Source organism: Vicugna pacos, chromosome 32, assembly GCF_048564905.1.
Source record: "Vicugna pacos chromosome 32, VicPac4, whole genome shotgun sequence".
In the NCBI taxonomy this organism is placed as follows: domain Eukaryota; kingdom Metazoa; phylum Chordata; class Mammalia; order Artiodactyla; family Camelidae; genus Vicugna; species Vicugna pacos.
In genome coordinates, this window is record NC_133018.1 from 7,192,063 (window position 1) to 7,214,869 (window position 22,807).

At 40.7% G+C, this 22,807-nt stretch overlaps 1 protein-coding gene across 1 annotated transcript in view; it reads left to right on the forward strand.

Annotated features, from left to right (window-relative positions):
* PITPNB (phosphatidylinositol transfer protein beta) overlaps positions 1-22,807 on the forward strand; it is a 56,774-nt gene that overhangs the window by 14,292 nt on the left and 19,675 nt on the right. Inside the window, exons 4-8 of the mRNA XM_031692640.2 lie at positions 3,266-3,357; positions 4,022-4,029; positions 4,542-4,616; positions 6,312-6,395; positions 22,034-22,111. Coding sequence (XP_031548500.1) covers positions 3,266-3,357; positions 4,022-4,029; positions 4,542-4,616; positions 6,312-6,395; positions 22,034-22,111 — 337 coding nt within the window. The remainder of the gene's footprint in view (positions 1-3,265; positions 3,358-4,021; positions 4,030-4,541; positions 4,617-6,311; positions 6,396-22,033; positions 22,112-22,807) is intronic.

The window sequence follows — 22,807 nt, forward strand, 5'->3', positions numbered from 1 at the left end:
CACCATTATTTCCATGGCCCCTGGCACAATGGAAGTCAGTAATACTTGAGTGGTTGAATGAATGAGGTCCCCGAAGTATTTAAGGTGTATTTCAGTTGGCTATAAAATGAAAGTTTACTTCCTTTATTTATGGCAAATTAATGTGGTTTTTAAATTCTTCCCTGTATTTTTCTACATTTTGATATTTATCCACTGTAGGATGGAGAAGGATGGCAAAATGGAACTTTGAACAGTTTTGTTCATTTTGTCGACAAGAAGATGTAAACATTTCATTGGGAAAAGTGCAGTTTGAAATGATTTGCCAAGGTATTATTTATCTCAGGAGCAGGATTGAAAAAAAAAGGCTGTTCCTACATCAGGAGTTCAGGGTACGGTGTGGTCATTTATTATGTGTCTTTTCAACCTTATAAGCCCTTTATTTCCCTCTACCACAGTGACAGTTGTCTCACTGCAGATAAGTTCACAACCATTGGTATACTGAGATTAGCTCTTAATACTGTCTCCTCGCAACACAATAAATAGAACACTTCAGCTGAATTTTACCGTAAAGTTAAATATTCTTACTGTACATTCAGAGATGGCTTGGGGGAAGAGTTGTGTATTGGCAAAGAACCTTTGTGTTTTTGGACCTTATGCTATGACTGACTTTTAAGCAGCTGAAATCTACCTTGAGGTTTACCTTGAGGTTAACACTGTCATGAGTGTTGGTTTATCATGAAAGGGCAACATTTGGTGAATATTTTGGGAGTATAAGAGGAGGAATATCCTTTTTAATTTGTTTGTTTTTGAAGGTCTAACTCCATTTTGTTAATTCAGTTAATATTTGTCCCTTTTCCAAGACTCTAAGCTTCCAAAACAGAATTTCCTGCTTGTTACTAAAGTGACTTCCTAAGTGATACTGAGGTGAGAACAATGTATGTGCTTTCAGTTGTGCACAAATGGCATACTTGAACTGCCTTGTTAGGAATATATTTAAGTTGCCATCAATGAAAATTCCTCTCCTTTAAAGTAGAATTGAAATTCAATTTCCATTTATACATTTTACCTAAGTTTAATCTCTTACTTAAATTCATTGAGGAGAGATGTGTTTGTTAATGTCCTTGTGTTAAACATAAAAAGCCAGTAAATTTCAAACACAGCTTGCTCAAAGGTTTGGTCATTCTTCACTAAGTCAAAACATAAAATGAACTGTTGGAATCACATGGTAGAAAAGACACCATGGGAGTAACAGGCATCTGGAAGCAAGATGAAGAAGTCCGAGAGCTTTCTTACGGCTCTGGCTCTTGCTGGACTTCAGTGACTGCCCATTTTCTTCTGTTTGTGTTAGCAAGTTTTAGAACTTTTGGTGAATATTAAAGTTTTTAAAGTGTTGGGCTCTATAGGAATACATGGGTTAGTTAAAATATGTTTTTGAGCTGATGCACAGCTGTTTTTCTCCTGCTTTTTCTAAGTTGACCAAATGAACCATTGATAATCTGTCATACTTTCAGATGGACAGGTAATCTTGTAGCTTGTGTTTAAAAAAATTACCCACATGTAGTACATTATACCCTGATGAGACCTCTCCCACATTTAAAGGGATTTTGGTTTCAGTTCTTCAGCAATGGAAAAAATAATTCGGACTTTTAGATATTCTTTGGCCTTTAATGTGATGTTATTTTCATTTATCATGGCTTCATTTTTCTGAAGTTATACCCTTTTGCATGAATTTCCCAAGATTTCCAAAGAATTAAGTGCTCGAAGAATTAGCCCTCCTTGATTATTATCTTTCAAGGCTGTAAAGGCACAGGTGTGTGCCCCCAGAATCTTGCTCCTACTGCCATATGTGACAGCAGTGCTTCACCTTCTTTTCCATTGATCTAATTTGCCACAGTAGTGGAAGCTCCATCTGTGTACCCATTCTTGTGTGCTGGGGAGAGAGGGGCAGGGCCGGCCACGCTGCTTTTCTGTGGCTGCACAGCTCTCTGGCCAGTGTGGGGTTCGTTACATCTACCTTGCTTAATTAGGCTCCAAAATTCAACGGAGGAATGTCTCTGGTCAACTGCTCAATCTTCCTGTGGGGCTAGGAGTCCTCTGTGGGTCTCACGTGTCTTTAGTTTGTTCTTTCTCTTAGTTTAGGAAATTAAGTTGTGCTTGAAAGTTCTCAGCACCTCTGCTATGGGAAAAATTATATAGGGCTTCTAGTTGGAGGATATCACTTTGACATACAGTTACATAGAAACTTAAATGCTGGTTACGAGAAATGAGTTAATGCTTAACTCTCAGTGTTATTGGGGGATTAAAGGGAAGAAAGGCATGTCAAAGTACTCAGCTGCACGTCAGCTTATATTGAAAAAGCAGTGACTGCCATTTATTGAGCTCGCGTTGTACCACACAGTGTGCTGAACACCTCACAGACACTGTCGTTGAGTCCTCTCAGTGACCCTGCAGAGTAGGTAAGGTGAGCTCCATTCATCACATGAGGAAGTTCAGAGGGCCAAGCACTATGCCCAGGGCCACACAGCTTCTCAGTGGTGATGCTGGGGTTTGAATCCAGTCTGTGAAAAGCCTGTGCAGGTGAAGCTGCTTTCTTCACTGCAGGCTCCTCTCAGCAAATGGTCATTTCATTTGCCCTTTTTTGAAGACTGATAAGACTGATTTTCCAGTTGTTTGATAACTGGTTGTGTTTTCTGTTTGTGGTGTGTCCGTGGATGTCCTCTGCCTGTTTATCTGTTGGGATCTTTTCTGATTATTTGCACAAGCTCATCATGTATTAATTATGTGTTTAACTCTCTCCTCCCACCATACTTGAGGCAGCAGTTGATAATTCGTTTTCCGAGTCTACAGAATTTTATACCTGGATATGTTTTAAGATCTTATTTTCTACATGGTTCCTTCACATTATCATTTTTCTTTAGGTTTAATCTGTAAAATGTGTTGAGACTTTTATTCAGAGTCATTACCTTATTCTAGGGATCTTTACTGCGTTCAGGTACAGCGTAGTGTGGTCTTTTTTGAACTACAGGAGAGAACTTCTGTGCTGTATTATGCACAGGTTGAATGGCTTCGGTTAACCCTTAGATTTCATATTAGGGGAGTAGGTCAGAAGCCCATGAGAAAGAATTGCTTCTCTTTAGAAAAACAGTCTTCTCTATGGTTAAACATAGTCTTAATCACTTTTGTTATTTTTACTTTTATACTTGAGTACTCTTTGAAGCAGTCTGATAAAAAGCCAACAGAGATGATGGTGCTGTTGAAAATATATCCAGTATTTCTCTCCTCACAGCAAAGTTCCTGCATTCGTGAGGATGATTGCTCCTGAGGGCTCCTTGGTCTTTCACGAGAAAGCCTGGAACGCATACCCCTACTGTAGAACAAGTAAGTCTGGTTCCCAGAAGCCGCTTCCCCCCTTGACCCTGCTGCTGACCGGGAGAGGGACTCTAGTGCCCACGCCTTAGAGAAGGGTGGCACCAAGCAAGGCCTTCTGTGGGTCCTCAGGTCGTCACTGCACGAGCGATGGCCAAGGAGAGGCTGCATCAGGTCCCTCCCCCAGGCCTTTGTCAGGGGCACAGGTTCATGCCCAGATGACAGCCACCTTGAGGTCCTCGTTGACCAAGCAGACTCCACGGGAGAGCAAATCAAAGGAAAACAAACCTTAAAGAAAGGTCATCCTTACTCAGAAGTGTCATTTGATGTAGCTTCGACAGTATTTTACTTACATGGCCACGTAGTAGAGGAGCAGTATGACAGACAGACTTCTGACACGGTTTTCTGTTTGTTAAAGTTAGCTTTTTAAATGATGTTTTGCTTTTGCGACTTTATTCCTTTTACTGTTGTTTTAAAATTAGATTATCGACTCCATAGTCTAGTCTGTAGTGTCACTTGTGTAAATTCTGTGTTTTGTAGATACAAACCAAATGTTCTGTGTTGGCAGGTAGTTTAATCTTTGTGACATTATTAATATTGTGGCAGACTGTTTGGGCTCCGATTAACATTCTGAAATTTTTCCCCTTTTGTTGCCTGCCTGTTCGTTATGCCTCAGTTGTAACGGTGAGTAAAACTATTTTTATGTCACATACCCTTCGTCTTTAAAATTTGCCTCACATAGTAATTATTTCCAACTGTTTCTTGCTTTTTTCTTAAAACTGCCCACCACTGCATGGCTCCCTGTCCGTGCTCCTTGCACCAGCTCACACTCCTCCACGTGCTCCACTGTTTTAATGGGCTTTTTCCCTCCGTGGCTCAGCATCTCCCTATTGACTTTACTTTGCTTCTGCTACTTCCTTTGAATGCCAAATACGCTCACCAAACCTCACAGCTTCTGTAATATTAGCCCTGCACGCTGCATGACAAGCAGGGTTGTTTTAAATTATTTAAAAGCATGCAGCAATTGGTTTGCCTGACAAGTCTGTAAAAATCGGTGGCTAATGATTCTTTGTCACTTGAGGATCAGTCTTACGGAGTCAGATTATGGATGCCTGTGCTGGGGAAAGCTCCTGCAGACATGAACCCCACAGAACCGGTGAAAGATCACTGTCATTTTGCTGTTGTGTTTTCTGCAGAATGAATATATGAAAGATGATTTCTTCATTAAAATTGAAACATGGCACAAACCAGACTTGGGAACATTAGAAAATGTAAGTTTTGACTCTGGGCTTTCAGCGTAGAAGCCCTTGGAAGTGGGAATACTGTAGTCCATTTTGCCATCACCAAAGTGATGCCACCTGAGGTTCGATTAGCACCTGGCCACACTGGGCTGTGTGGCAGATGGCAGTGAGGCGAGCATGCAGTCAGAGACCAATGGGACTCCCCTGTCAGTCCTCTTGCTTTGGTGTGTGAGTGGATTTGGGTGAGGTCGCTGTTTTTATCAGCAGCTCTCTATCTGGGACAGGGAGAGCCTGGATAAACAAAATTCACAGATAATCCTTGAGCTAATTTTAGCCATTAATTAAAAACTTTTTTCATCTTTTCATCTGTGTATTTGCCAGAGCTGCTCTACACAGCAGAACTGATTGCTTTAATTTTCACATCCGTTCCACTTTGCTGGGATACAGGATCTGATTTCAGAGAAACAGCCAAAAGGCAGGAGGGAGAATGTGTTTTGAATAATTTACAAAAATGTTGACAGGCTCCTGGCTTTTACAAATTGGTGCGTATTTATCCCTGAAGTAAATTTCAAAAAAAAAATCAGTTAAGACTCAGTGTAGCCATTAACGTTTGGTGAGGTTTGGCAGGGACCTTGGGAGGGCATCTGGTACAGGTCGCTGCCCTGGCCCGGTGGTGTGGTCCCTGGAGCAGCAGCATCTGGGAACGTGTTAGAAATGCACGTGCTCAGGCCCCACCTCATACCTGCTGAATCAGAATCTTCAGGGGTGGGACCCAGCAGTCTGTTCTCTGGTGCACACTCCAGTTTGAGAACTACTCTTCCAACCATATAGGCAGTCACAGGAAAGTAAGTTTATGGTAATTGTGGTAGATTCTGTTCTTCCTCTGCTTTTATGTTATTGGTGCCAGTCAATATGAACTTTTTTTTCCCAACATTTTTTTATTGAGTTATAGTCATTTTACAATGTTGTGTGAACTTTTGAATTACAATTTGTAATATTTGGCTTCAGTTTTTCTTCAAGATAATCATTTGACTTTTCATGTTTTTTCATCGTAGCTCTAAAATTTAGGGTCTAAATGAGGTGGTTTGGTATGCTTTAGTCTGTGTGATTTAATTTACTGGTTTCAGCTTTCAGATGGGCATATCTGTGGCCAGTTTTAAACAATTCTTAGTGGGTTCATAGATGTAGTTTCAGAAATAAATGATTGAACAACATGAAACAACGTGAAGTATCCAGGAGTTGATATATTGAAGCTGAATAGCTTTAGGATAATCAAATTCAGGAGACATTTTAGACCATACAGGGCAGCTTCTTGAAATCTAATTATAATGTCACCTGCTATTTATCTAGGACTTAGAGGTCACAAGGACTTTGGTCATATATCATTTGGGTTAAACATAGGTCAGGCACAGTTTTTGATAAACCATTTCTACGGGCTACCAGAAAGTAATGGTGACAGATGTCTGATACTTTGGCAGCATCATCTCTGCTCTCTCCCCCTCTGCCCACCTCCCACCCTCACTTAATATTTGAGGTTACAGGGGCAAAAGATTTCTAGATCCCTCCAGCTTTCAGAAAGCTAATTTAATGAAATAGCAATTTGGATTTTTTTATTCCTCATAATGTGCTCTGAGAGACTTGAGATGAAGATTATATATGTACGTGTGGTGGTTTGCCTAACAGGAGTCTACAGCTTGCTTTGTTTCTTTTCTCTGTCACTTATAGGTACACGGTTTAGATCCAAACATGTGGAAAACTGTTGAAATTGTCCACATAGATATTGCAGATCGAAGTCAAGTTGAACCAGCAGTAAGTACTATGTACAACTGGATATTTTAACCTGTTGCCTCTTATATCTAAAAATTATTTTATTTTTTTTTCTTGTATGGCCTACCTTTTTACATTGAGCTAGGCCTGGAGCCTTCGGTTTGTCTAGATGCAGCAAAAGAGATCAGAGTAGGAGAGAAGGTGATCTGTTCTTTGTGCAGATTTTACCTTTGCACTAATGATCCATTTGAGAAATTCCAGTGTACCTGGATGCATAGGGGTTTGTTTTCATTGGGGGAAAGAATCTAAAATTATTTTAGACAAGAATTCTCCCTTGAGCTTTGAATAATGAGTCCCTTCTACATTTAAAGTCTAATTAAGAAAGCAAAAACTTACTACATACAAATTTTCAGTAATTCGGAGCTAAAGTTGTCATTTGTGGAACATGGTTGATGGTAGAATATCCCAGTTAAACAGTGTATAGCTTTCTTTTTTGAGTCTTACTAGATGTAAATATTTGTACACGAGGCTTTTGACCTAATTAAAAAAGTAAGGACCAAAAGTAAGGACCCTCATTCCTCACTGTCTGCTCCCTGCCAATTAAGACCCTTGTTATTACTTTACTTCAGTTTGTAAATATTAACTCAGTCCTTGTAGTATGTGGGGCACAGTTGTGGACGTTCTACACATGTTAAAACAACCAGGGTTCCTCTTACTGCGAGTCTTGAGAACTAAAGCTTTGGATTCAGAGTGGCACCCTGGTTTTGTTGTGGAAAAGCAGGACATGCTCACTTAGTATCCATTCCCATTTCATTTTTGGTGCTCATCCCTTGAACTTAAGCAGTGTTGTAAGCTGAACAGAAGTAACCCAAATAGTAAATGTCTGGTTTTGCTGTTGAAATTGAAAGGTAAGCTTTCTGAAACAGAAGTCCCCAACCACTAGCAGAATTGCAGGTGCTCATGCCCTCTGACCCAGGAGAAGTCCACCTCCAGGAATTGGTCCTACTCAGTGTGAAATGCCAGATGCATACACATAAGATTTTTATAAGGAAACAGTCGGAAGTCTTAAATGTTTCTCCATTGATGCGGAACTGATAGAAAATATTGTGGTTCACCCTTTATGATGGAGTTTAGTGCAGTCATCAGAAGGGAGTGAGCTCTGTACAGCTAGGGACTCCTTCCCAAGATAATGTGGAGGGAAGAATATGAATAACATGTATAATATGGTTCCATCTGTACTGCTGTAGAAAGGAGAAAAATGTAACTATACGCATGCATTTTCTTATGTATAGACAGTGAAGCGTGTGTAAGACGGTGGTGACAGTGATTCCTCGGCATATGGGGAAAGCTGGTGGCTGGGAGGCTGGGAAGAAGAGTTGAGTTCTGGCAGAGATTGCACAGTGGACTGCAGGGACATCCTCTCCTCACTAAGTGTGTTGGTTCTCCGTTGCTGCGTGACAGATCGGAAATGTAGTGGCTGTGTAATGTGTCCTAATCAAAGGAATGACAGCCCATCACCATTGCCGTAGTCCTTTGGTTGGAAGCAAGTCACAGGTTCCACCTGTTACACGAAATTATGACTCATAGGGGTGGGCGTGCTCATCTTAGGATACATCTGCCATACCACTGGCCAGTTTTAGTACCTAAAACTTGCTCTTTGAGGATTAAAGTGACTCTAGAATTGGGAGCTTGGTAACTGGGAAATGGACCAATGAGGTGGCTTTCAGCAGGGAGACCTGAAGTTTTGATGGTCTCTAAGTTCAGTCTCGCATCTTAACTCTTGGAGGTTTTAGTCTTATCTGACTTAATTCATTGCTTTTCATTTTATTTTTAATGAACTGGTTTTTTTTTTGAATGAGCTAATTTTTCTTAAAATATCTTTCCTGGTTGAATTTATGTTCTGCATATTACTTACTTTGAAAGAAATAAAAACAGTTGATTAGTAATTTTGAGAGGATTAAGTAGCCAAGTCTCCCAAATGAGGACAGATGTGAAATGGTTGGAGTTAAACAACCAAGAAGTTAGAGGTGGAGCTTGAATCTTTGAACTCCACCTGGTGGGGGGTTTCTGTCACTGCAGATGAATTTAATACAAACACAGCCTGAACATTTTAGTTCAGAGTAACTGTTGACTATTTTGAGTGTTTTACTCTCTCTGCTGGTTGCTGGTGTCAGACAGCTTGTATGCTGCTCTCGCTGTGGGCTTGCTGGGTTTTGGTCATACTTATGAACTGTACTTCAACGTGATTAGACCCACAGTGTAACTGAGTACTTGGGTGGATGCTTTGACATATTTACATAATTGAAGGATGACATTGTCAAAGTAACTCTAGGAACAGGGAGTTGTAAGAATCTGTCAGTGTGACTCAGGGTCACAGAGTAATGTGCTGTAGAAATCATACATACATTTACTTGTTGCTTGGTTTTTTCATTGGTGACTTATGAGAAGTCTGAGTAGGACTATTAGCCTCTATAATTTTCTAGAAGCTTCATCACTGCCTCATGAAACAAGCTGAGCAGTCTGGGATTTCTGCATAAATGGTCTCATCCAGTTTCTTTTGGCCACATGCAAAACAGATTTCCTGTTTCAGTGGAAGGAGGCATTGGAGTGAAGCACTAAGACATTACATCCTTTGGGAAGGAAGGCTTCTTCTGCTGGGCATTCTAGCAGGGACTGAGCAGAGCACCCTGTGTTCCTGCAGGACATAGTCCTGCCCCCACATCTCCTCCCTCCTCTCGGCCTCCTCCCCCTACCCCATTGCAAATATAACCCAAGTACTGCTCCTGAAAAGCCTTCCTCAGTCAAATTGGGTGTCCCTTGGGGGCCCAGATTGTACTGTATGTATATCATCTCTCTGTTTCTAGGACTCAGCAAGATGCTCAATGTCTGATATTCAGTGCACTTTTCAGTAAAGTTTGGTGGGTCAAAAAGAATTTGCAGCTTTGTTTCCTCTGTGGTGTTAAAAGGGGGGGGCAGTGGAGGGGGTGGAGGAAATTAAGTTTTTGCTATTTAAATATTAAATGAACAAATGCTACTTTAGTTCTTCCTTTACTAATCTTAGATCATAAAGTATATGTGATGTGTCTTCAGTTCTAAAAGCTGTCGTTTCTAAATGAGTGGATGCCTCTGTCAGAGTAAAAAGTGTTTTAGATCAGATTGTAAGGACGAATCAAGGTATCCAGCATAAAACGTCAGAATGTAAGTTTCAAAGTATTTTTAGTTTCTCAAGTTGTCCCTGATACACAGCCGCAGTAAAAAGTGGAGACTTCTTTAAACGTCCTGATGAAATGCACATGCAAATCTTCAACTCATTTCCAGAATATACACAAACGAGTCAGTTGACATCTGCTTCTGCTTTTTTTTAAGGTATAAATTTGAATCTGGCCCCTTTTAATCATCTCCAGCACTTTGTCTAAGTAGCTTTCCAGGATTTGTATACAAAAGTCACTTCCCAGGAGAGGAAGACTCTTTAAAGTGTAAGCCGAAGTGTACACATGATTAACATCAGAGAGACCTTCGTTTTTGGAAGTAATTTGAAAGAAAATGAGCATGGTTTAAAAAGAGAGAGAGAAAGAAATTGGAACCACATTTTTAGATATTTATGTTTAACCAGAGAGGATTGTACCAGCCTTCCTCTGTAGTATATGCTGCTGCTTAGCATATGCCGTAGGGCTTTATTTTTATAATTTCCAGTTTTTTATAGAAATAATGTTCAACTCATATTTTTGAGGCTCACAGTTCTAAAAATGGTATATAGCCTAACATCTGTTTTTTAGAAGTCAGTAATAAGCAAATATTAATGGTGTAAAAGTATTAATTTCTTTGGGAAATATAGTTCAAAAATACAGATCTATTCCAAATTACAATGCAGCAAGTTTAAAGAGAGAATGAATTTTTTCCCCTCATGTTTCACCATGTTGGAGTGTATTAATTAGACATAAAAGATGTTTCCCAGATGAGGCATTTCTAAATCAAGAGTTGCCCAGTTTTGTAACCTTACTGGGGTTTCACTGGTGTTTCAGTAAAAGGAAGAGACACAAGCTAGAAACTCACATGCCATATTGCTTCTGGGTCACAGATAGGATGTGCAGGGTATGCTCAGAATGATAAGGTCCTTCATTGCCCTTTTGTCGTGGACATCTCAGTAAGCTCGTGCTCCTGAGCCCAAGCGCAGATTTCATTCATCTCTCTTCCTTCTTTTGTCCTTTTTAAACCCCCCTCTGCCCCAGTTGTTACTCCCATGCCCTCATCTTTACCTGCCCATGAGTATAGTTGCCATAATTGCTATGTCATATTTGCCCCAAGTCCTTTTTTCTGGTGCCTCTCTGCATTTGCAAATCCCTGCCGCCCCAGAAGTGGTGGAGAGGGAGTGTCTGACACTGTGGGCTCAGACCTGTGCCCTGCAGCCCTGACGCCTGCCCCAGTAGCCAAACCTTCTCAGGGCTGTGGTCCTCAGGTTGGACTCTGGACAGCTCTGTGCCACCGGTTTCCAACAGAATACTTGTGAGCAGCTTTTTCAGCAGGCGCTCCTGGAGCAAAGTGTGGCTCCAATCACTTGTCACACTTCTTTCCTTGATACCCCAAGGGACATGGGTGCTCCCAGGTGAGAGGCTGGGGCTGCTGATAAAGTTCACTCCCCCTTGTGGTGCCTAGAATCACCTCTGCTCCACCCCAGCCCACTGAGGCAGCCCCTCACCCCCACCCCTTGTTTGGGCTCCTTTGTAGAACATGCCCACCATGGCCATGAGGCTGTTCTGAACATGTGTGGATCTCAGTTGTGGCTGGTTCTGCCCACTGGTCTAGTTCTCTGAACGTTTTTTGGAGGTCACGAGCTGCTTTTAGGGCTGCTGAGGCCCTCTGGGGAGCATTGTGGCTAACTCCTAAGCTTGCCTCTCAGAACCTTAGCTAGGTCTGAACCTTAGCTAAGGATTCGGGCCAAAACCCTTTTCATTCAAGCAAGGTTTGCCTCTGGGCAGCTTGTTAGAAATGCATATTCTTGGCCCCCTCCCGGGTCAGAACCTTGGGGGCTCTGGTCTCTGTCCAGCTCTCCAGGTGGTCCCTGCTTACTCTTGTGAAGTGCTCTCCTGTACTCCCCGTGGTAAAGACTGTAGAGGGGGCACTCTTCTAGGATTTCGGAAGCAGAAGGAATCTCAGTTGGAGGCCATGGTCCAAAACATTCACAGCAATTGTTATTTATACTGTTAAGGAGTTTGAGCTCAGGAAAGAGCTGTAACTCTCCACAAGCCATATAACCAGTGGAAGGGGAGCCAGGACTCAAAAGCAGGGCTGCTGACTTAGTTTTGCCTTTCTAGAACATCTCACGATGTTTCTTCCTTTGTGTTATGTTGCTTAAAAGTGTTCTTAATTTGTTTAAAGTAAACAAGCAGCTTCCCGCTCTCCCGTCCATCTCCCTTAGCCCTCAATGACCAGCAGTTCATCGGTGGCCTTGGTTACCTTCTCCCGTAACTGCACGCCTTCCGCATATTTGGAAATTTGCATACGTGCAATAGAATAAAAGGGTTGGCGATCCTAAGATGTCTTTTGGTGTGATTACTTAGAGCACACCACTCACATATTTTTTTAATGTTCATTTAGCAAACATTTATTGGAACTTGCTGTTTGCACTATTGGAGTGGTAAATATTTTTCCAGATAAAATAATAATTGTATCTGTCTGCAGAAAGTGCAAGATTCTTAAACAGTGAACTTGTTAGAGTGTTTCTAAGTGGCTTGGAGTTAAGTCTGTCCCAGTTGCTGCTGTGTGTCTCCTGGTGTTGAGCATCCCTTCACCAAAGAGCTTTTTTTCTTGCAACTGTCAGAGAGGAGCGCTGGGCTCCAGGGTGTCGGCAGAGTCCAGGTTCCAAGGCTAACTGGAGATGGGAGACTGGAGTTCAGTGCTTTATTGCGAATCCGAAGACATAATGGGACTGTTGGGCTCGCCCATGGTAATCTTTTCCAGTATGGTACTGTCCAGGAATATGAATTGGTTTTTAAAGTTTGTACTTTTTGCTTCTTTCTAGCATTGACCATTTGATCTTCAGTTATGGTTCATTTCTTTGGTGAATATTTTGGTAGGCAGAACAATGTCCCATTTTAGTTGCGAGCAGAAATATGCTAAGCTGTACCTGATTTTCTGAAATCTTGGTTGCCTTTGGAAATGAACATATAAGGCTTGCCTTCCTCTGTCTGCCTTTCCAGGTGGAGGCCTTTGCCTTTCAAATCCTAGCTCAGGGCTGAAGGTGTATCTCAGACACAGACTTGTATTAACTCAATTCACACAAGCCAGAGCACAAACCGGATGCCAGTTCGTTCTTCTGTAGCAGGGACTGTCCCTTCTTCAGACCTAAAATGCACCCTCCACTCCAGGGTTGGGAACAGAATAGCAGAATATTAAGTACATGGGGTCAGGAGCCAGGCTGCCTGGATTCAAGTCCCAGCCGTACATTTTAATGTAAGCTCTCTTGAGTTTCAGTTTTCCTCATTAACAAATTTGGGATAATAACATTGTGGTGAAGGTAATGATTTAATACACGTAAAGAACTTAGAACAGTGCATGGAATAAATTAAGCACCTAATGAATGTTAGTAATAACAACTCTTTAAAAAAAAAAAGACTTGCCTTTCAGTGCATTTAGCTATTTTCACTTTGAATGCCATTTCATTATTTGAGTGTCGAACAGTGTGGCACTTTATCATTGTTTTAAACCACCAATGTGTATCTTAAAGTTACTGCTCTTTTGAAAGATACTTTTTGCTAAATGTCAGCCTTGGAACACTGATGAGACTTGGTTTAATTTATTTAGGCATGTACATTTTGGTCACACTTTTAAGCAGTGCTTGTTTCTTGTGCTCTAGGAAGGATTCGGGCATATCTTTTCTTTTGATCAGACATTCTGTGAGACTGTGTCCAGATGTTATACATTTGAGTAGATAGCTTTGGCAGCATGTGCTTTATTGCACTGCCTTTAAAAAAAAACTTCATAATTTTAAAGAAATGTAAGAATCATAAAATACACTTTCTAAATAATCTTTATAAGATTAGATATTTTTTCTCTTTAAAATTAGAAACATGGTGAAATCTGACTGGAAAAATTTAAATATTAGATCAGGCTTTATGAAATTGTTAATGTTTGTTAGCTTTTGAGCTACAGAAATGACTTTGGGGTCATCCTAACAGATCTTTGAAATTAAGCTCTGTCTCTGATAACCCAAAGTGGTCAGCACTGACTCCGCTCCTGGTCCTTCCCTCACAGCTTTCAAAAAAACTCCTGCATCTTAGATGTTACTTTTGTTCCAACTGTTGCCTCTTCCTAAGAAGGGCTTTCTGCTTCCCAGGGCTGTGGCTACCCAGTTCTTTAGCCCTGAAAAGAGCTTTTGTTTATTAGAAGTCTGTGGCTGAGATCCAGCAAGTGGGAGGAGAGCCTGTGGCTGCCAGAGGCTTCTTCGGTTCCCTTTGGCAGGGGCAGACCCTCGGTCTACGAGAGCACCTCTTCCTTCTGCCATTAGAATGAACCTAGACATTCATTTCTATCTTAAAAGGGTGTAATTTATCCCTGGTGTTTGTGCAAGAGCTCCAAAAGCTCTTTATTAAATAAAGCTCCTAACTTGTAGTAGTAGCCTCCTTGAACTCAAACCAAAGCAACTCAAGTACAGGTTTTGAGGTAGCAGTGGTTTGATTTTGCTAAAGAAACTTCCACTTGCCGAAGACTTGTCTCATCTCACTTCGCTGTGCTGTGATGCAAACCACTGTAAGATCCTTTTTGTAGTAAGTTACAGAGGTCTTTTCCCCCCCATTCTCAAGGAAGATATAAATAAATGTAAGTGTGGTTCTTACTAAAAAGAAATGTGAAAGTGTTCCCCACTTTATTCTGCTGCCTTACATGGTCAAGTGCTTTCAGAACACTTAGAAGACTTGCATCCAGTGATGGATTTAGAAAATGTCCTGTGTATTTGAAGGCATAGCTGGATGGCAGTGCCCTCTTGTGGGGAAAAAAACACATTGCTGAGATTTAAGCAAGCATGAAATAAGCAAGGATTTTTAAAATTTCTCTGAAAAATCTGCATGTATGAGCTTACGTTACACAAAATACTTTTTCCTCTAGAACCCATTATTGCTATTTATTTCTAACCTCTTCCACGTTTTCAAAGTAAAAAAAGTATAGTGAGGGTGGTGGTGAAGGTGGTCGGGTGTAAAGAGTTCTTGCTCCAGTTCCTGGGTGGGGGAAACATTGGTTAAGAGTTTGAAATTTTTTTTTTTGAGCAGCTGATGGCAGATATTTTTAAAGAAATTAGTATAAACAATTCCAAATCAAGTTTTTAAAGTGTATTCCTTATAAAAGCTCATTCTGGCAGTGTAATCTTTCTTAAAGAATATTCTTTAGGCTGAGAGGAGCAGAGGTCCTTTCAGGTACTTGAGTCTTATCTAGTGATAAAGTATAAATCACATTCCATTTTTGCAGTAATGTACCATTGTGCCTGGGGGTCCACAGAGCAGCATCTGAGTCCCGGCTCTTCTGCTCAGCCCTGGTAGACTTGGGTGAGAGATTTCACTTCCTCACCCCCAGTGGCTACGGTCGTACCTTTGTTCCAAGATTGTAAGGGTTAACTGGGGAATGTGTGTACCTGGCACATAAATAAGTTTTCCAAAAATAGTAGCAAGAATGATGCTGCTTATCAGATTTTGCTCTTGCTATAAAAAATTTATTTTTTTTCCTGTAATTATTTCCTATTTAGTTTTGTTAAATTAGTGCTAATGGGTTAAATGGGGTCCTGGGACTTAGGGACAGCTGTGCCTGAAGGCGAAATCTTGAACCAGCATGGACATTTTACTGGAGAGGGCTCACTCTGAATTTTCAAAAGGACATTTCCCCCTGGATTTTAGTTTAAAGAATTTGATGTAGTATGTTCTGTGATCTACTGACATTATGTTAAAACTTTCCTAAGCATTTTATTTTAGGCATATGTGATTCAATTTTAAAGTATACAATGTTTAACAATCATATTTAACAAAACTGACTTGTTAGTATTTTGAAACATGTTTCATTGATGGTCAGAGTTTAAAATATCTTCATTTTTAAATGCTATAATGTATAAATATAACAATAAATATAATGTACCAGTAACAAATATGTTGTATATTTGTGCATGAAACACTGGCTCACCCAAACCAGTAGCCCACCCATCCCTGAGGGGAGGTCTTGGGAGTGCCCACAGCCCTGTGCTATCCAGGAACGCCCTTTCTGGAGCCCAGCCATTTGGTTTCCCTGCTGGGTCTGTCGTGTCGGGCTTTTGGTTGTAACTTTTTCTCATAGCTGAAACTCTGATTTTTTTTTCCCCCTCTATTAATTCGTAACCTTCCAAAGGCTTTGGGGGTCTACCTCCGTAAACATGACAGTGTTGGCAGTCTCTGGCTGTGATTCGGATGAGATGAGAAGGGATGGAAGAGGCGATTAGCCTGGCTGTGCTCTAGCCCAGCAGTGCTCTGGGCTGTGGCCACCTTTCAGCACAGATCTCTGTTGACAGCCTCTGCCCTCCTTCCCTGTCCGCCCTGCTCTCCCGCCCCAGCTCCCTGTGCTGGGTCTCTGTGAGATTAAAAAGATTACAAGAAAGTGTTCTGTTTGGGTGTGTAGGTTTGACTGCATTTCTCAGTTCTCAGTGCAGTTGTTTAAAAATTCAGCTTTTAGGATTCATTGGTGGAAAGCCAGTAAGGATTAATGAGAGGGCTGAATTAGAGAATATTTTTAATGCAGTTTTGTTCCTCTGAGGTACATTCAGTAACAGAAACTAGGCCAACAAGTTATTGACAATTAGTGGTCCTTTGGGAGTCTGCTTTAATGAATAGATAAGAATGATTTGTAATTAGCATAATAATTATATGCAAATGCATGCTTCTGAATTGCTCTAAAACACTTCTGAACTGTTTAAACGGCCCTCCTGAGATCTTGTTACTCTATTAATTTGTGTAGCAAATCTTTTTTTCATAGATCATGCAAAGATAAACTTCAGTCCAGCCCCTGTCCGAATTATTATGAATTCCAAGGTGGTAGGACCTGAATTAATGAGATTTACTTATACTATATTAATGGTACTCTGTGGGAACCTGAAAGGGTGAGGAGTCACTGGGGAGATGTAATTAAAAATAGAAAAGAAAGCTGCTTATTTGAAAATAACTGTTGAAATGAGTTTCTTAAACAAGTTAGTAAATGTTATTTCTCTTTACACCTCTGTTACTTGCTATTGCAAAATTTAATGCAAACTTTTTTTTTTTTTAATGGGCTTTTTCCCTTTGGAGTCTGGCTTAAGATTTTCAGCTCAGTTAGTTATGCACGAAGGTCAGCGGTGATAGGATCTAGGAACTCCTTTTTTCCAAATGCCACAGGACTGAAAAATTCAGGGCAGTGCTAATAAAAGCTGTTTGTTATTTATCTTCATATTTAATTCAGTCTTTTCCCTTAGCCTCATCTTCACTTTTAGGATGTGATTGGAGGAAATGAACTTCGTTAAGTTGAGTGGTAGTACCTGTGCACCTTAAACTTAGTGATTACCTTTGAGCTGTTTGAATAGATACCTATTTAATCATCTTACGCCAAAGGAAAGCAGGCTACAGGATCCTAACGTCTCTGTCCAGTTTTCCTGTTTACCATGTAGAGTTGTTTCTCTTTCCCGCGGTGGGGGGGGGTTGGGGGTGACCTGGTGGGTGCTGTTTTATAAGCAGGTGTTGAGGAGTTGCTAACACAACATGTGGGTTGGGTGCTCTTTTCCTTGGTTTACCTGAGCCTCACCTGTGGTAACCGAGACACAGTTCTTTAAACAGTTTCTGGTATTGGAGCTTATCTTGATTTTTCCACAAGCTGTCAAGAAACACCAACCATCCTGCCCCCGCCGCCTACTCATTTCCCCATTCATAATCATGAGTTCAGTATGGGCTCAAGGACGTTTGGGTTGGCTCAGCACAGATTTCTGTACTTGCATTTTGGGGGACAGCCACTATGCTAAAAGATTCATAAAACTCTTATTCTTTGTCTCCAAAATGAATCTGGTTTCTGTTGAGAGTTTCTATTGAGAGCTGTAGTGAGTAACAGATGTACACCCAAGAGGTAGCACAACTTTTGTATTCCAGTGACAGAAAACAGTTATTTATAAGAATTTAATGAATGTATTCTGTGGCTCCAGCATGGAGACTCAGTAATCCATTTATTTACCATAGTATATTTTATTTGTTCTCCAAGAGTGTCTTGACTTTCACTTGCCTCCTTTTTTACTTAAATAAGAGTTTTCAATTAAATAGAGTTGTATTAACACTAATCCGAATCTACCTTATGCTGCTACCATTGCTTTTTTTTTCTGTTGTTCAGGCACTAGCATTGGTGGAGTGAGCAGTGTCTGGGGACATTACACCTAACTTGATAATGATGGTTTTACTAAGCCTTATCCTGGCCAGGCCTCTGGGCATTATACAGATAATTAAAATTTGATCATAAAAAATTTTTAAACACAATGCACCTTAGCAATAAGATTTTTCTACTTCCAAACATGATTTTTAAAACTCATTTTAAAAATACATTTCCTTGGCTTAGTGAATTTGCTTTCTTTTTTTTTTCCCAAGGATTACAGAAAGTGCATAGCAAATTCAGCCTTCAGAATACCCAGGAGCTGAAGACTCAAGTAGGCTACAGCTGTCTTCACCCACAGTATTCTAAAAGAACTAATGAGATGAGAAGTCTGCAGCTGGTGGCAAGCACAATAAACCATGAGCCAAGGGCTTCTCTTCATCAGAGCCTCCCCTTTCCCCATGGGATCCCAGAGGAGACAGAATACTAACAAAGCCAGCAGGCTGTCTCATTCCACACTATTGCTCATTTGCAGCTATAATTGGTAGCTGAGGTTGCATTCTGTATGCTGAAACTGTCATACATGAAGGAATATATTTGTTCATTGTGATACGGATATAAATCGGCCAGTTTTCAAATACAGAAAGACCAAACTAGACACCCAGCAATAAAACTGCAGCAGAGACACTATTCAAAAAATTAAATGTTTGTTACATTGAAGCACAAAACAGGTTGTTAAAAAAATCACACCCGCTTCTGCTTTTTAATATCTTGCTACTTAATTCAACTGATTAAACATTTACGTATTCAAACTATCATTAAAAAGCACAAAAATTCCTAGGTTTTGACAAGATGCATTATCCTCATCTGTCAAGGTTAAGGTGCTATTGTTAATAATTGGGTTTTGTTACATTCCCAGTGTATCTTTAGTGTTTGCCGCTTTGTATTCAAGAGAAAAAAGCAGAGGGAAGACCTGGCTTTGGAGATGGATGTATATGTATGTATGTGTGATATTTTATATGTACACACTCAAACCTAATAGGAAAATCCACTTTGGTCTCTCTGGTGCTGCTGCTGCTTGGCATTTTTGAAACGTGTTTTGCGTATCTGGCATTTGTGGGCACCCCTCCTCCATCTCTGTACTAGAATGAGCCCTGGTCAGAGAGTGAGGAGACTTGTGTTCAAGTCCAAGCGTAGGGGAGCCACACCACCTCCTTATCAGACTGAGGTGTCCTCATCTGTGAGGTGAAGCGGCTTGTGTGGTCTTCAGGGTGCAGTTCACATCTATAATTTTGTGACTCCATAGTTTAGAAAAGTTACCCAGTGAACAGTTAGCACTAATAATGAAGGTTTGGAAATAAACTTTCTGGAATAGTATATTAGGTCCAGAGTGGAGAACTTTTAAAGTGTTATTCCATGATCTTCATTCAGTTAATTAACCTATGTCAAATAGGTATTAAAAATCCCTGACGTTGTCACCCTGGTATGGAGGTGGGTGGAGTTAGGAAGGAGAAAGGAGTGTTGTCCAAAAGTCCTTCTAACCCATCCGCTCACATTTTCACGTTCACTGGTGCCATAATCCGTTATGCTTAGGTCCATCTTCTAGGGCGAGTCACCCCTTTAATTCACCTCTACGTGAAAATAATTAATGCTGACTGTAATTTAGACCAAGCTTGGTTTTCTGAAATTCATAGCAATTTTTAATTCTTAAAAATTTAATTAAGTTAAATTTTCCTAAACTCAGTACCTTGGTTTGTGTACTACCCTTTTGTATATTGCCAGCCTTACTGATACTTGTGCACACTTTGCTCTGTGGATTTTGTTTTTTCGGTCAGCATATTCAGAATCCACAGAGATAGTCCTGCAGTCTCTGTTTTGTCGGTTCTAAGATCCCCTCCTCCCTATATTTCCCCTCATATTTTAATATATTCAGAGTCAGGATTTTGTCTTCCAGTTGTGGCATGTTTTATTGGCTTAGTGTTTTCCTTTTTAATGGTACATAAAATAATGGAGCATTCTGTAACTGGCAGCCTCTTAAATTCAGGAAATGCGGTGTTTACTATTCAGCTTATGCCAGGCTCAATATCTAAGATTTTGTGAAAAACAAAGATAAAAACTTGAGCATCATGCCCCCACAGTAAGGTCACACCCCAGTGAGTAAAAAAGAAAAAAGAAGTCTTTTTCCCTCAAATGGGATGAGCTGTTACATGAACTGGCCAGGCCTCTGGGCATTATACAGATAATTAAAATTTGATCATAAAAATTTTTAGCACAATGCACTTTACCAATAAGAGTTTTCTACTTTTAAACATGATGCTACAACTCATTTTAAAAATACATTTCCTCGGCTGGTGTCAGCTGGTTTCAGTTCTGACCGTAACCCTTCTCTCCACTCTCTGTTGGCAGTTAATGTGTACTCCCTGGGGTTTCCGCTACCTTTTCTTTGCTTTCGCTCTTTCTTTCCTCCCAGCTAGACTGTAACTTTCTGGAAGCTAAAGCCAGGTGTTGACTTTCCTCATGTCCTTAGACCCCTTGGACTATGTCTTAGCATCCTGCGCACTGCATGGCGCACGTGTAGTGCACCTTCTGCCTGATGGATGTTGAATAAATAGACCTTGAGTTGAGGAAGATGATGTCAAAAGTGATTATTTGATATACTGTTGAATATTCTCAGTTTGGAAGAACAGTGAGCTTGTCTCTGGGTTTCCAAGCCTCTGACCTAGAAGAAAATGTGTTCCAGAGTGAGTTGGCCACCTATGTTGGCAGGGCAGCCAATTTCTCACTGTGAATCCAGGTCCTGAGACCACCTGTGCAGTTGATCCTTTTCTCAGTCTGCAGTGAGGCTGTTAGTTTTTAGGGTGCAGTTCTAAAGTGGAATTTAAGAATCACGTTAGCTGGCAGTAACTGAACTTTTTGCTGATGTGCCCAGACACACCAACAACCGAAGTTGTCCAACTCCTTGCCGTCGGCTCATCGCGGTTTGTTGTTGCTGGCTAAAGCCGACTGACCCAGTGCCTGTGGCTGCACTGTGTTGCGTATTTTAAAGCTGTAAGACCCAGGGTGGCCGGCGAGGCTTGCCCATATAATAATTTTAGCCCTTTGTGGGGCTTTTGTAGCTGCTTAGAAAGACAACATTTAGACAGGCTTCAGGTTTAGGGGTCACATATTTGCCCAATTGTTTTTAACGTTTTGTTGTCTACCTGAACCTCACATATTTCCTTCCTCACATAATTTATTTAAAACTTTCTCTTTAGGAATTACTAACATGTCATATGCATTTACTGAGGACTTTTGAGTCTTGATTGGCTGCTTCTCGGCATGTTTTCTTTGGTTTGTGAAAGTTTGTATTATGCTTTTGGAGCGTGTTCCCTGCTTGTACTGCCCTTATCTCTAAAGCAGTGATTTTTCAAATTTGACTTGTCTGGGCATTTTTCTCAAAGTATGTGGTCCCTCCACAAATGCTGTGAAGGACCCCTGGTTTAGAAATTCTGCTCAGGAAGGAAGGGGCTCTCCCTTTGTAGTGTTTTCAGCTGACCTCTGTTCTCTGTTACTACTACAGCTCATTTCTTTTTTTAAATCTGGATGTTAGCTCTTCAAAAGTAACTTGCTACTTCTTTCTGTAGATCGTGTGTATGTACATGTATTACTGACCAAAGAACTTTGTAAAACAGAATTAAAAAGATTTACTCCTTTCATGTTTTCTGTGCTATCAGGAAGAGGATATTAAGGGAAACAGGCTTTACACACACAAGAACCTTTCATAAAACCAGAGTTGGGGCTCTTCCCTCTGGCATGATGTAACTGAGGCAGTCCCACTGTGGAGTCATAAGCCTCTCCCCCGCCTCAGTTGGCCGTGCAGGGGCTGACAGAAGTGTGGTCCCTAAGGTCTGTGTCCCCCATGAACATGCCAGAGAGTTCATGGTTCTGATCTGTTCCCAGTCACAGTAGTCTGGTGTCGTGATCGCTGGGTATTGTCCGCACTGGGATGGATCTGCTTTATTTCTTGAATGTAATTATAATATATATCAAAATGCTGAAGCTGCTGAAAATTGTTGGAAGATTTGTTCTTGGAGATAACTACCCAGCAACTAGTCATGGTGGACTGCTAGTCAAGACTTTTTATTATTTTTTATTATGTAGTTGTTTTGCCTCAAGGCACAAGTTTAAAGCAAAGAGAACCAAACTGAGAACTTCATGTCGGGTAGAAGCATTTTCCTGCGTTTATGCAAAAGCACAGTACGCCCAGTCGGGTTCTGTCATGTGTCTTAGTAGCTGCAAAGGGCTGTTCTGGCAAGGTGAAAGAATTTTCTCTGGTTTTCTTCTCTGCCTCTGACTTTGTTTTGCTTTTGCAGGACTACAAAGCTGATGAAGACCCAGCATTATTCCAGTCAGTCAAGACCAAGAGAGGCCCTTTGGGACCCAACTGGAAGGTACTGGATGCTGACCTTTTTGACAGGCAGAGTCTTGGCAGCAGAACACTTGACAGGTCCTGAGTCTGGAAGAGCTGGTGACGTTTAGGTGAAAAATAGAAATGGCAAAAAATAGTTCTATTTGTGATAAGGACTCACAGCCAGTTGCAGTTGGCCAGCAAGTCTGTGCTGCATTAACAAACAGAGCCAGACTGTCACTTTCAGCATAATGCTATTCTGATAACTCTTAAAAGAGACAAGTGATTTAGTCTTTGGGGATTGTAATGCTCTCTTTTGAGACTTGAAGCAGTATAAAAATCCATGTTAAATGAAGGTTGACCGTTCAAATTTAGTCTTAGTAAAAACTGAGCAAGTTCCCCTTCCCCGGGCTCATGTTCCTGGCCTTTTAATAGTTGTATTTTGGAAAGCAGGGTACCAGAGAACAATTTTGATGGCAAGTAGTTGTTTTCTAATCAAGAGCACATCCTTACTTTATTCATGGCAGTAAGAACAGCAATGTTAAGGTGATAATTTAAATTGCTATAGAAATATAATGGATTTTAAAGACATCCACTAAACTAAATGACAGACCCTTAGAGAAGGCTTAATGTGTTGATGGCAAGTTATTACAGTTAATTTGACAGAAGAAGAGGAGCATAAAAACCTAAACATGCCCAGAGCAGATTTTCCACCAACAGGATTTTACTTGGTAACCAG